The sequence below is a fragment of the Ziziphus jujuba genome, chromosome 1, assembly GCF_031755915.1.
Source record: "Ziziphus jujuba cultivar Dongzao chromosome 1, ASM3175591v1".
NCBI classification, from domain to species: Eukaryota; Viridiplantae; Streptophyta; class Magnoliopsida; order Rosales; family Rhamnaceae; genus Ziziphus; species Ziziphus jujuba.
Genome location: NC_083379.1, coordinates 37,331,665 through 37,347,162, shown reverse-complemented (window position 1 = coordinate 37,347,162; position 15,498 = coordinate 37,331,665). Strand labels below are relative to the sequence as shown.

At 32.3% G+C, this 15,498-nt stretch overlaps 1 protein-coding gene across 1 annotated transcript; it reads left to right on the top strand.

The window, feature by feature from the left end:
• The first annotated feature begins 8,097 nt into the window (after window positions 1–8,097).
• Window positions 8,098–11,164, top strand: LOC125422177 ((-)-germacrene D synthase-like). Its single transcript, XM_048472703.2, has 7 exons — window positions 8,098–8,342; window positions 8,460–8,736; window positions 8,848–9,220; window positions 9,402–9,620; window positions 9,720–9,858; window positions 10,249–10,494; window positions 10,643–11,164. The coding sequence occupies exons 1-7, from the start codon at window positions 8,205–8,207 to the stop codon at window positions 10,934–10,936; spliced, it is 1,686 nt and encodes a 561-aa protein (XP_048328660.1). The 5' UTR covers window positions 8,098–8,204; the 3' UTR covers window positions 10,937–11,164.
• The last annotated feature ends 4,334 nt before the right edge of the window (window positions 11,165–15,498 follow it).

Here is a 15,498-nt window from a genome sequence, read left to right as displayed (position 1 = left end):
CAATGAGGTACCTATAGAAAGCTAAAGAGACGAGGAATACGCTACCGACTTCCGTTGGGCTCAATTCGACCGGCGATGATTGGAAAATGGACGGAAAGATTCGGTCAAAGTTCAACTTCTCATATCTCTTAAACAACAAGGAATTGAGCTGAATGGATCTCAAAATTGAGCTCAGAGGGTCCAAAAATAGTAGAAAGGAGTATCAATTTGGCTAGGTGATGGCCGGATCTCCAGAAAATCAACTTGCTGTTGCCAACGATGGAGGCCCGATCCCAATGCGTCCGGCGACGTTCGATCTTGTCCTTTTGGTTACCGGCCTGGTTTTCCACCGGCTTTCTACCTGTCCGGCATGTGTGGCCGTCCGGTGGCCGGAAAAGATGCAGCAAGGAGAGACCGACAAGAAGGAAGAAAAAAGAGAAGAAGAAGAGGGCGCCCTGTGTTGTTTTCCCATGTGGGGGAGAAGGAAAGAAAAAGAAAATAAATAAATAAATATATAAAATAATATTAAAATAATAATATAATAATATAATAATAAAATAATATAATATTTAATTGTCTGAAATGTGGCATTTCCTTATCGTGACACGTGGCACCCTTATAATGCTACACGTAGCGTCGTTGTTCACACACACTCACAGATCGATGAATAGTAATAACTGTCTCGAAAAAACTTCACAGGTCTGTAACTTTCCAATCACATGTCCAAATCAAACGTGTCGCTAGTCTACGAGCTCGTATCGATGAGTACTTCACAACTATACATAATTCAAAGCTCAATTTTATAAGAATAAAAAGTCAACTCTGGCACCCTCGGACAGTTCGGACCTTAACTTATTTTACTCATAACTTTCAAACCGTAGTTCCATTTTTGACGTACTACCAGTCCAAAGACGGTCGATCAAAGACGGTCAACTTGAGAAATTTTCCGGTGTACTTCGGGAGGGGGTGTTACATGAGCAGCTGGAATAGACTTCCCACCCATCAACTACTCAATTATCAAATTAGAACTACATCATCTATTTATTACAATCATACGTGATTATAACGTTTCATTAATATTTTAAACTCACAAATACAAGTAAAAGATAATAAAAATAACAATAATAATAATGATAATAACAACAATAACTGTAATGATACAATCTCTCAAAAAATTGGATAACATGTCCAAAAACTACAATACTTACTTAAAGACTACAATACTTACTTAAACGCTACAATATTTGTTCGAAAACTACCGTTTGATGATGATAATGATGATGATAATAATAATAATAATAATAACAATAATCACAATAACAACAATAATAATAAATAATAATAACAAATACAATAACAATTAGCGATAATGATAATGATAAATAATAATAAGAATAACAACAAATAATAATAATAATAATAATAAATAAATAAATAAGTAAATAAATAATAATAACAACAAAAAATAATAGGAATACCAATAACAATTTAAAATAATAATAATAATAATAATAATAAGTAATGATAATAATAGAAAATCATAATCCTAAATAAATAAACTAATTTTAAAATTAATAAACATACTATGTAATCCGTACACTCGTAGCGGGGGTATGTCCAATGTATCATATAGCATGCTAATATATGGTCCTATTATGTTAGCCATTACAAGTACACTAATTATTTGGGAGTTTACATTCATCTATAATTAATTTATATGCAACGGTCATTACCAAAAATTAACGCCTTGTTTGATAGAAGGAAAAATATTGAATGAAACTGATTTTCGAGAATTAGTTTTTTGGGATTCAGTTTCTTATGAATAAGTTTTCTTGAGATTCTTTTTATAATGTTTGATTAATAATAGAATAATATAGAACTAACAAATAATTAAATAAGTTTGTACATTAAAATTAAAAGGTAAAATTGTATTTAGAAAAGTAAGTAAGACTAATTTTTCCAGAGAATTTTAGAATAATACCTATTTAAGAGGATTGATTTTTTATATTAGTTTTCCACATTATGAGATTTATTTTCTGTTGGGCCCCCATAAATTCTTCCTTTTAAAAATCATTCAAACAAGAGAAAATTTTACTTTCCTAGAAAATTTTAGATTCTTACTAACTTTGTCATTATCTAAACACCCTGTAATATTAAATGCCATAGTAAAAAAATTAAATTTCTTTTTTAAGTCACGTTGTAACATAGATTTTAATTTTAATTTTAATTTCCAAAGTAGTGTACTAACCTTTTCTATAAAATAACGTTAAATAAGTAATTTGTTAATAATAATATTAAAGTTACTAAAATATTCACAAAATTTATTGACTAAATGATGTGGTGGATTGCCAGGATCCTCCTAAGATTCTTTATCGGAACCTGAGGCTAACTCTGATTAAAGAAAATCCCACCAAACATTCTTACAGAAAATCTGGTAACATTTCCCTTAAGGGTTGGACTTGCCCGAAAAATTACTATATGGAAAACACACTCCAATAATGTATCATCTTATTTCTCCTACCTTACTACAAAATTTATTCCGAAAGGGGCAGCACTACAGTATTAAATAATACAGAAAACATGCACAAATAATAAATAGTTAATAATCCAATAGTAGTAGTATTCAGAGCATACTAAGATTTAATTTAAAAATAGAATCAACAAAAATATAAAGGAATAATGATAGAAATATTACAAGAATGAACAAGGAAAAATATTCTTCTCCAATAGCAATGGATGGAAAACGTCAAGCTTGAATCCTAGATAGTTAACGTCTACTAAACACCTGAGTTTAGGTGAATGGATTTTAAAAATAAGGAAAAAAAAATGAGATGCTAATCATTTCATTGAGTGGCACCCAACTAAGTACTAAAATATATTATTATAAAATAATGACAACTAATGATAAATAATAAATAAGAAATTTAAAATTTAGTTATTTAATAAATTATTTAGAAATAAAAATTTTCTCTTAAAACCCTCACCGTTTCGCTCAATTTGAAAGGTTTTTCTTTTTAAAATTATTTTCACAAAACCCACACTTCTTACATTCCTAAAAAATTAAAGTAGTAAATAAAAATATAAATAAATTAAATTAAAAATAGTATGCGGAATAATTCTAAAAACAAATATTAATTTAAGACAAAATGTAATTAGAATTTGCACGAGGCAAATAGATATAAAATAAATTAAATCAAAACAAATTAAAATAATAATAAAATACGATAAAATTAAATTCCAACAATTTTAATAATTTATAATGATAGCAATTTAAATAATTTAAAACATCATTTAAATAAATATAATAAAATATATTTTTAAAACATTTTTCTTTTAAAACACATACCAGAAATTGATCTGATGCACCATACTATATATTAAGTGGTGTCAAATGATATTCAGCGTTCTAAGTATCACTCTGATAGGGGGATAAGAGAGATACCTGCAATAGGACACCTTGGTATCTCATTGTGCCGATAGTAATAACCTATCATCCTGTGGTCAAGAGGCGGTTGATGCTCATTGTGCAAAATACGTGACAGCCTTCTTGCTCTTAACTCCCACAGGATGGCTAATCAATACCTATGCACCAATCAATAGTATGCATTACAAAATACCAATACTGTATGGTGCACTTAAAACAGTAAAATTTGACAATTTCAACGTACACCAAACTTTTATAAAATAATACCAAGTTTGAAATACATTTTTCTAAACTTATAAAATTCCTCGTTATTTAGTTTAAATTGAAATCTCAAATACACCAAATTTTATAAAATTATGTCATTCCACAATAAACACAAATACACATATATATACGTACACAAACATATTTTGTGTGTGCAAATGTAGCTATCGTACATAGCTTTTATCTCTTAAATGCCTCACCATCTATCCAAGGGTTATGTTGTGGAATAAGTCTTAAATGGATCCACAGGGCTTTCCTACATTCCATTGCTTAGATGAATGTTCCTCGGATGAGGTTGAGCAACAAAATACCTTTCTCATTAAAGGTTTTTTGACTTATATATATGTTTCAGACACTTCTACAGTTGTGGCCATCTTGATCAATTCATTAGCTTTTTTGAGGGAATCAATCACGGTGGCAAGGGTCTTCATTGTGAAAGAGTCATACAATGAGTTTTTTTTAAATAGGTTGTTCTCAAAGGCTTCAAAGACCATTGATTTGCTGTAATTTGGAATGCTGATCTACTCTTTGTTGAATGATTATGTGAAGCCTCTAAAAGTTTCTCCCTTCCTTTTTTGAATGCTAAATAGGAAGTTGACTCCTTTCTTACCCTCATACTTGGTGCAAATTGAGCCTTGAAGATTTTTGCAAGCTCCTCAATTTTGTTAACCAAGCCTGCCTTCAATCTATAGAACCATGACAGTGTTGATCCTTCCAAGCTAATTGACAAGATTTTTCACATTTTAGCTTCCCTTTTATCCTTAGAGATTTCAAGTTACTCCATGGTATTGTAATATTGTTAGATGTGCTCTCTTGGGTCTAAAAAGCCATCAAAAAGTTCAAACTTCGATGGAATGAAATGAGACGGGAGCCTTGTACTGATTATCCAATCTATGAACGGTATTCCCACCAATTGCTAATCCACGTGTCCTCTGTGTGCTAATCCTTTTTCTTAGATGCTTTATGAAGCACCGATTCCCTCAACTTCAGTAGTTACAAGTAGTTTCTCGCTCTCTTCTCTTTTCCAGAGGTTCCTTGCTTTTTTGAGGACTCCTCTCGATTTTTCTCTTAGATATCCCCTGACTCATGATCTCCTATTACATATTAATCTTGGTGCCACCTATTGGAGTTCCAATCTAGTTTTCCATTCTCAAAAGATGCATATTTCTATTGATTTTCATTTTGTTTGAGATAAGGTTCTAACTGGTTTTATTTGAGTTTGTCATGCAACTTCTGCTAATCAGCTTGTCGATCTTCTTGCCAAACCTTTATCTTGAACTTCGTTTGAATCATTATGGTCCAAGATTCATCTTGTGGTAGCATATTAGGAAAGAGATATTGATACCGATTGTTAGAATATATTTTTTTTTGGTACATTTATATATTTGATTGTTGGCTTGATTTATTACCCTAACTGGATTCTGTACAATTGTAAATGTACTCCTCAACGTCAATAACATACACGACTTATTTTATTCTCATACTCTCATATGTAATTCTATTTGATATAACTGAACTAATGGTTCAAATTACTTTTGGTTTATATATTTTCGGCATTAGACTATAAGGTAGGTAATGGAAAATTAAAATAAGTAAATATTAATAAAAGAGTTTGTTACGAAAAAATTACTATGTGAATCAAAATTTTTATTTTGAAGACGAATTTTGTGGCTATGTATGATGTGTTAACTGAGTTTTATCTCTATGTTTTAATTGTTTCATTTTTCAATATATATATATATATAGAGTAAAATGTTTTTATGATTATACCCTCAATAATATTTTAATATGTGTTATTTTGTAAATAAGTTTGATAAAATTTTGGTACTTGTAGGATTAATGACTATTATACTTTATATTGGAGTAATTTCAATATAGCCATAAAAAAATTTGATATCAAGGATCAATTATAAATAAGAATAAATTCTATATTGTAATAAGTTATGGTTTTCTTAGTCCTGTATAAAGGAATCTTGCCTCAACATAATAATATTCAGCTATATATTATAAAAATATATGGTATCTTATATTCAAAATTCAGTTGTTACAATATCAATAGATTTGCTGGTATATATTAACTCATCAACATGGATACTTTTTTGTTAAAGCTAATATATTTTTAATTATAATTCATTAAATTATAATATTTTTTATAATTACAAAATTAATTTGGTTCCAATAATATTATTAGAGAAAAGTTTTATTATATATACACACACACACACACACACACACACACACAAATTCTACTGTTCCAAATGAAATTTCATTCCATCATCCATATTCCATAATATGTTTCATAAAAAAATATCTTTCTCCATCAAACTATCTTATGGTAGGCAGAACGAACTTTTCCTTTTCTCTTCAAAAAAACCCCCAAAAATAAAAATAAAAAGTCACCTGAGTACTATATATGGGTAAAGGTGGCAATTCATGTCTACGTGCTGTGTCCGTGTTGATCTGTTTAATAATCGTGTCAAAAGTGCTCAATCCTAATCCGATCTGTTTATTAATCGTGTCAAGTATCTAAAACACTAACCCAACCTGTTTATAAAAAGATCAACCTAACATGATCCGTTTAACACGATTACTTTAACAAGTCGTGTAGAGCTGTTAACCTATCAATCTGAATATTGACCTATGAACCTAAAAATTAACATATTTATTGAAAATTAACATATTAATTCAAAATTAACCTATTTATTGAAAATTAACTAGTTTATTGATATATTTATTCTACTAACTTGAAAATCAAGCTCCCTATTTGAAAATGATTTAAAAATAATAATTAAAAAAACAACATAAAAATAGTTTGAGTATTAAAAAATTAAGATACAATATTTAAATTTCATAATAATATATCCTCAAATTATATTTGCAAATCCTAGTCCACAATACACAAATCTTAATACATGTGCTTTTATAAAAAATTACTTTTATAAAATTTTTTAAATTATAATATTATTTATTTATTAAATAATATATTATGGGTAAAACTATAATTTAAAATTAAATTTAAATGGGTTGTAATAGGTATATAATTTTATTGGGTTGAAATTGACACGTTTAATAAATGGATCAATTTCGAATCAAATGGATCAAATCGAAAATGACACAATTAATAATCGTGTTATACGGATTGACCAATTATAATTCGAACTCATTTATGATAAACCCAAACTCATTTATTCCGTGTCATTTTCGAATCATATCACCGTGTCATTACCTAAATTACGACCTCTATATACGGGCCCCACTTATAAAATGAATGGCAGCATAAATGATGCAATTTGAAATGGCACATGTTTTCATTTTCGATATTTTGTTTCTTTCGTTTTTATCGCTGATGGATTACGTGTGAAGATGGATGCTGCGCGACTAACTAGCTAGGGATGTCAATTTTCCCCGCCCATCCCCGAAACTGCAGTGCACCGCCCCTAACGGGGCGGTTTTTCCCCGAAAATTCGGGGATGCGGGGCGGGCTCGGGGCAAATACCTAAAAACCAAGTCGGAGACGGGCCGGGGACGGGGAATAATAACCCCGCCCGAACCCGCGCCGATATATATATATATATATATTTATTTATTATTTTTTTTATAAAATTTTATTTATGTCAAATCATTTTCTTTTTTTTTATTATTTATTTTTCTAAATATGTATTTTATTATAATTGTAAATTTGTTCCTTGATGTATTTTATTATATTTTTATTGCATTGTAGTCATTTTCTTTATATTTTAATCATAAAATAATTATTTTATATAAATTTTTTTTAAAAAATATCAATTAAAAAACAAAATGGGGAAAACCGTCCCGTCCCGTCCCCACCCCGCAAAATCCCCAATCCCGCCCCGCACCTAAAGAAACGGGGAAAATCGCGGGGATGGGATGTAAAATTCCCCACCGGGATGGGGACGGGATTTTAAAAACCGGCCCCGCCCCGCCCCGTTGACATCCCTATAACTAGCCACTCTCAGTATGTTAATTTTTTTTTTTTATTTATTTTTTTGCACAGAAAGAGAGCATACCAGTCTCTTCCATTCATACTATCTTAGCTACAAGCTTAATATCCTCCAATTACTGAAAACAAAAAACATTTTTCTACATATCCAATCCCTATCACTTGCGGTAATATTACGCAAAGAAATTAATGGCAGTTCAAGTTCCAATTCCTATCACTTTCATATTATCAGCATTTGCGGCACCCAGGTACCATATATGGGCATCACTTATGAAATTAATGGCAGTGAAATAATGCAAATCGAATTGGCACGTGTTTTTATTTTTGATATTTTTCTTTCTTTCCTTTCAATCGCTCGTGGCTTACGTGTGGAAATAGATGCTGAGCAAATAGCTAGCCACTCTCAGTACTCGGATTTTTTTTTTTTTTTTATAAATGGAGAGCATTACCAGTCTCTTCCACTCAGACTGCCATAGCTACAAGCTTAATATACTTACAGAAAAAAAAAAAAAAAAAGAAGAAGAAGAAGAAAATTCTACATATCCAATACCTATTACTTTCATATTACCGAAATAAATGGTAGTTCAAGTTCCATCAACCATTCCAATTCCAAATGCTGCTGCCAATGTATCCGATGTGAATCGCCGTTCCGCCAATTTTCGTCCAAGCATTTGGGGTGACCATTTCCTGTCATATGCTACTTCTGACTCTATGGTAAAAAAGAAAAAAAGAAAAAAATAATGTTACTTATTAATCAATGTTATTTCTTGTGATTCTGTTTTCTTTAATACAAAAATAGTCTCGAGCTTATTTTCTTTGGGCTTTCTGTAGGAAATAGAAAAAGAAATGGAAAAGGCTCGGAAGTTGAAGGAACAAGTGAAGAAGATGGTAGTGGCTCCTGTCAATATTCCTTTGGAAAAGCTCGAATTGATTAATGCTATTCAGCGCTTAGGCGTGGCTTACCATTTTGAAAGAGAGATTGAGGAAATTTTGCAGCAAATCAACACTCTCAGTTACAACTTTTGGGACCATGAAAATGATTTTGACCTTTACGCTGTTGCTCTCTGCTTTCGGTTGCTTAGACAACAAGGTTATAATAGTCCCTGTGGTAAGTACTTGCATCAAGCACTTTGAAGCACTTATATCACATATCTATATATAATTGTTATAAAAATTAATAAAGAACTAATTTACAAAGTTTGGGTGGTGAATTAAGCAGATATATTCAGCAAGTTCAAGGATGTGGAAGGGAAATTTAAGGAGCCCCTTGTTGATGATGTTCGAGGAATGCTAAGTTTATACGAAGCTACACACCTTAGGGTTCATGGAGAAAATATACTAGAAGAAGCTCTTGCCTTTACTACCACCCATCTTGAGCGTGTAGCATCCAATTTGAGCCACCCTCTGTCACATGAAGTTGCTCGTGCCTTGAATCGGCCTATCCGAAGAGGCTTACCTAGGCTAGAGGCAAGGTATTACATGTCCATCTACCCCCATGACCCTTCACACAATGAGGTTCTTCTAACTTTCGCAAAGTTAGATTTCAACTTTCTTCAGCAAGTGCACAAGAAGGAGCTAAGTGATATTGCAAGGTATAATCAGATATAACATCGTTCTGTTTCCAATAATATAACCAGACACCCACAAAAAATTAGACTATTTTAACTAACATAGAAAAATTATATATACATAAATATAACAAGAAATTTGAAAATGATCATTTCTCTCTTTTTTTTTTTTTTTTTTTTTTTTTTTCCTTTTGTTGGGATTTAGGTGGTGGAAGGAGTTGGAATTTGCAAAGAAACTACCTTTTGCAAGAGATAGAGTAATTGAGTGTTACTTTTGGATTCTGGGTGTTTATTTTGAGCCTCAATATTACCTTGCAAGGAGGACGCTGACCAAAGTCATTGCAATGACCTCTGTTATTGACGATATCTATGATGTGTACGGTACACTCGAAGAACTAGAGGTCTTTACTGAAGCTGTGGAAAGGTTTGAATTCTCATTTTCTATGACCATAACTATCTAACGTCTTAGTATATATTTGGTAAAACATGTTATTTAATATAAAGCGAATTATTTTATTTTCAGATGGGACATTTGCATGATTGGTCAACTTCCAGACTACATGCAGTTTTTTTACCAGGCACTCTTGGATGTTTATAGTGAAATTGAAGAGGAAATGACCAAACTAGGAAAATCATACCGCGTTGACTATGCTAAACAAGCAGTAAGAACCTCCTGAAAAAAATGCATCTTGTTCTCGTCCCCTAAACCCAAGGAGAGAAATAAACAATTTCATGAAAAAAGAGAGAAATAAGGCAAAATCAATTTTTTTTTGCTGAAAGAAACAAGGCAAAATCATTATATTGAGTTCGTTCCATCAATATATAAAACTATAATTGGTCCACTTTTAACAAACTTGACCTTTTGATTATTTAGAAAAAATGGTGCTTCTCCCCAAAAAAAAAAAAAAAATATAAGCACCATAGTAATAATTAAAACACGAAACGACCATATAAAAACAAATAATTTTAAATAAAACCAGTTATAAATATGAACAAGTCTTAACGTTACAAAATAATTTGGGTTGGTGGTTTTATTTTTATTTTTTCTTCAGATGAAATATCAAGTGAGAGCTTACTTCGAAGAGGCCAAATGGTTTTACAAGAAACACATACCGACAATGGAGGAATATATGCCTGTGGCTCTTGATACCGCTGGGTATGGCTTGATGGCAGCCACTTCCTTTGTCATGGAAGATGAAGCTACCAAACACTCTTTCGATTGGTTATTCAGTAAGCCTAAGATAGAAAGAGCATCAAGTGTAGTTGCCAGACTCATGGACGATGTGGTATCCCACAAGGTGAAACATAGTACCTATCAAATATTTGTCCTTTTATTATTATTATTTCTTCATTCACAAACGAAGTTAGGCTCGCTATGCTCGCTAGGCTTATAATTGAATTTTTTTATTTTTTTATTTTTTTTATATACAATATATAAATTTACAGTTTGAGCAAAAGAGAGGACACGTTGCGTCAGCCGTAGAATGTTACATGAAACAGTTTGGAGCCACAGAAGAAGAAGCAGTGAATGAATTTCGCAAACAGGTTAGCGATGCATGGAAAGACATAAACGAAGAGTGTCTCTACCCAACTTCAGTTCCTATGCCACTCCTCGTGCGAATTCTTAATCTTGCACGTGTCATTGATGTTATATACAAGGATGAAGATGGCTATACTCGTGCTACCACTGTGCTTAAGGAATTAGTTGCTTCTCTGCTTATCAATCCTGTATCTCTCTGATATAGTTTATGGAATACTATTTTGGTTCATCCTAGAATAACAATTATAAACTTTGTAAGATTAATTTATGTGATTTCTATTCTATGCCACGAAAATGAGTATTTATCCTTAACAAGTAGTGGAAAATGTTGAAAGGATTTATGTATCTCTTAATGTAAGCCGTATGGAATGAATGTTGTTAATTGGTTGCAAATCTGCTTATTATGGTAACCATCAATTATTTCTTGACCCCAAAGCTGTCACTTGAATCCAGTTGGTAAAGTGATTGTATATAGAGTAGTGTGGCTAGCAAGAAATTATTGGGACCTACGTGATAGAGACAAAACGGGTTGATATATGGACCTCTTACCAATCGATCCATCGATCATAAAATTGGAGTTTCACAAAAAAAAAAACTACAAAAATCAATGAACTTAAAAAGTAAATAAATAAATCAATAAAGGAAAAAAAAAAAAAACTCAAAATCATTTATTTCGGTCACGATTTTTCCATCTGGCCGTCAATATTTATAAGGTCCCCATTAAAAGTAAGATAATAAATCCCTTAAACCCCAATTTCCTACTTGTGGCTAATTCGGATTGACGTGCATTACTAAGTACCTACCTTTAAATTGGAAATGGACCAAAACGATAAAATATATATATATATATATATATTCCGTGTGTTATTAATAAAAAAAAAAATGCATATTATTCTCTTCCCCTAAGGCCAAGGAGAGAGAAATAAGCGATTCTATGAAAAAGGAGAGAAATAAGGCAAAATCATTTTATTGATTTCGTTACATCAATATATAAACTATAGTTGGTCCTCTTTTACAAACTTGACCTTTTAATTATTTTAGAAAAGATAGTGCTTGTCCCAAAAAAATATAAGCATCATATTAATAATTAAAACACCAAACGACCATATAAAAACAAATAATTATAAATAAAACCGTTATAAATATGAACAATTCTTAATGTTGTAAACTAATTTGGGTTGTTGTTTTATTTTTATTTTTCTTTTTTTAGATGAAATATCGAGTGAGAGCTTACTTGGAAGAGGCCAAATGATTTCACAAGAAACACATATCGACAATGGAAGAATATACACTATGCCAAAATAATGAATTAGCGACACTAATTACATGATACTACAAAAAAGAAAAAAAGAAAAAGAAAAAGCGTTTGCGAAAAGAAGGCCTCAATACTGCAGATTAAGTGTCGACTAAAATACCAAAAATATAAGACGCTTTGCAAAAATGTTGAATATAAATTGTCGCTTAATAACAAAAATAAGCGATGCTCTTTTTGAGCATCATTGGATTGATGATTAAAAACTGCTAAAGGTAGAGATAAGAGAGGACTACCATTTACCATAGACAAGGAATATGCTATGATCAGTTAAGAGGCATAAATCACCCCGATGTTATGACAGATACATTATTTATGTTTGGTAGTGATGGATATATTTTATTAGTTCAAAGACTGCATGATCTTTTGTTTTATGTGAATGTATTGCACGAGTCAAGATGGTGCCAGTTCTTTTGAGGTGTTATATGAAAAGTTCCAACCATGGGAGGATTCTTTCAACCTAGTCAGATGTTCAAAAGTAGTTATTTTTGTTTCATTAAAATTAAGATCTTAATATTAAAATCTGATATAGACCAAGTTTGGTTGGTGCATTTTGGTGATCTGATGTGGGACAACTTGTTGAGAACTAAGCTATAAATTTCATAAGTTGGTTTGTGGCATCTGCTTTTAGGTGATAGTTTTAGATCTTGGTTTTGATATTTTATTTTCTTGGAGATTGAGGGTTTTATGTCGATAATGTTTTATGGATTTAAGGTGGTTCATATTCTTGATGATAATTTGACCTTATAAGGATTTTGATTTTGGGGGGCATAGTTAGAACATAAGAAAGTGATAAATGTTTTCCTATGATTTGAGGATCTAGTACCTAGTTCTTAGTACTTGGTTGTGATATTAGGATTAAGATTTAAATTTTCTTATTGCTTGAGGTATGTATTGTTGGAGTTTGTTTGAAATTGGAAGAATTTGAAGGTTCTTCAAGAATGATATGTGAGATGATAAGAGGACTGGGACTTGATATTTTGGTTTCATATTCTTTAGTGTTAACAATCTTGAGGATTTCTTTTAGGCTTTATAAGCACTCTAAGGCTCTCCATTGGAATAAGTATGAGAATTTTTTTATTTTATGACTTTGATGAATTTGGTTACAAGAAATATGTTTGTCGAGGTTAAGAAAATTGGATAATCAATGAGGAACATAGATCTTATAATTGTAAGTACTGGGAAGAACAATCTCAGTTTTGACTTTGTGATACTGGTATTTGGTTTGAGGGAATTAGATTTAAATTCTAAAAATTTCTTTTTGATTTATTGGATGGATTTTTGAGAAAATTATGAGTTCTTACTTATACTTCTAGGCAGTTGAAGAAGCACGAGTTGAATTATTCGACTCATGATTTAAGGCTTGCTGCAGCGATATTTATATTGAAGGCTTGGAGGCACTACTTGTATAGAGTTACTTGTTAGATCTTTACCAAACATAACAGCCTTAAGTATTTGTTTACTCAGAAGGAGCTGAATTTAAGGTAAAGGAAATGGATGGAGTTGCTCAAGGACTATGATTACACTATTGACTACCACCCAAGCGAGGCAAATGTAGTAGCCGATGCATTAAGTAGGAAGTCTACAGGCTCATTAGCTTACATGCAAACAATACAACTTCCTTTGATGGTTGAGTTGAGAAAGTTGGGTGTTGATTTATGGATGCGTAAGTCTGGAGCACTTTTTGATAGCTTCCAACTATAACCGGTACTTATGGATCGTGTTCTCGAGGCCCAGCTCGAAGACCTTTACTCGATGAGCCTGAGGAAGAAAGTTGAAGAAGGGGGACAATCAGACTTTGTTATTAAAGGTGATGAAGCCTTGGTGATGGGTTCTAGACTCCGTGTCCCTGTAAATGAAGAGTTGAAAACACAAATACTAGATGAACCCATAGTTCTGCTTATGCTATGCATCCCGATAGCACTAAGATGTATCATATCCTAAAAAAGTATTATTGGTGGGTAGGAATGAAAAAAGAAGTTGCTATGTATCCAAGTGTTTCATTTGCCAGCAAGTGAAGGCAAAAAGACAAAAGCCTTCTGGACTCCTATAGCCCTTACCCATCTCGGAATGGAAATGGGAACGCATCATAATGGATTTTGTATTCAAGCTTCCACCCACAGTTCAGAGACATGATAGTATTTTGGTGATAGTGGATCGACTCACTAAGTTTGTACATTTCTTACACATTCGTGAAAGGTTCTCTCCTCAGAAGTTAGCGGAACTTTTTATGAACCATATAGTGAGCTTGCATGAGGTGCCAATATCGATTTTATCTAATAGAGATCATGATTCACTTCGATATTTTGGTAAAGATTAATGAATGAACTTGGTGTCAAGTTGAATTTGAATACCGCTTTTTACCCTCAAACTTATGGACAATTTGAGAGGACTATTCAGACCTTAGAGGACATGTTGAGGTCATGTGTACTATAGTTCAAGGGGAATTGGAATAAGTATCTACCTTTGACAGAGTTCACCTACAACAATAGCTATCACTCGAGCATTGAGATGTCACCTTATGAGGCATTGTATGGGAGACAATGTCGGACTCCATTATGTTGGAATGAGATAGGTGAAAGGGAACTTCTAGGCTTGAGATTGTACAGGCAACAGTGGACAAGGTCAGTATTATATGGGCCAAGTTGAAAGCAGCACAAGACAGGCAAAAGAGTTATGCGGACGTGCATAGGAAAGATCTCGAGTTTGAGGTTGGCAATCGAGTATTCTTGAAGCTTACTCATTGGAAAGGTGTACAACATTTTGGAAAATAATGGAAGCTAAGTCCTCGCTACATTGGACCATATGAGATAGTAGAGATGATAGGTTCAGTGGCTTATAGGATTGACTTGCTGGAGGAGCTTTCTCGAGGCCATGATGTTTTTCACATCTCCATGCTTCGCAAGTATATCTCAGATCCATCACATGTGTTAGAGATATCGGAGATTGAGTTGAGGGATGACTTGTCTTATGAGAAGTAGCCGTGCAGATTTTAGGAAGAGAAGATAAAAAACTTCGCAACAAGACTATACCGTTGGTGAATGTTCTTTGGAGGAATCACTTTGTCGAGGAGGTGACTTGGAAGCAAAACGATCAAATGTGGAGTCAGTACCCTCACCTCTTCCAAAACTAAGGCACGAATTTCATGGACAAAATTTCTTTAACGGGGGTAGGTTGTAACAGCCCGTACCAAAATACACATGTCTTAACAAGTTTGACCAAGTTTGACTAAGTTTGACAAAGTGAACAATATGTGGGTCCAAGTTAACTTTTTCAATGGTTAATATTTTTGGTTTAATTGAGGTACCATTGTGTATATCTCATCAATACGAGTTCATAAACTGGCGGCATACCAAATTTCGAGTTACGAATAAAACGTTATGGTTTTGAAAAGTTTTAAGCATAAGTTTTCAGGCCAACTCATACAGCTATCCTACTATTTTTTGATCC

Excerpts from the sequence above, each read along its gene's own strand:
- LOC125422177 (XM_048472703.2), top strand. The coding sequence starts at position 8,205 with ATGGTAGTTCAAGTTCCATCAACCATTCCAATTCCAAATGCTGCTGCC. Across the intron at positions 8,737-8,847 it reads AGGTTATAATAGTCCCTGTG|ATATATTCAGCAAGTTCAAG; the intron begins GTAAGTACTTGC and ends TGAATTAAGCAG. Across the intron at positions 9,221-9,401 it reads GAGCTAAGTGATATTGCAAG|GTGGTGGAAGGAGTTGGAAT; the intron begins GTATAATCAGAT and ends GTTGGGATTTAG.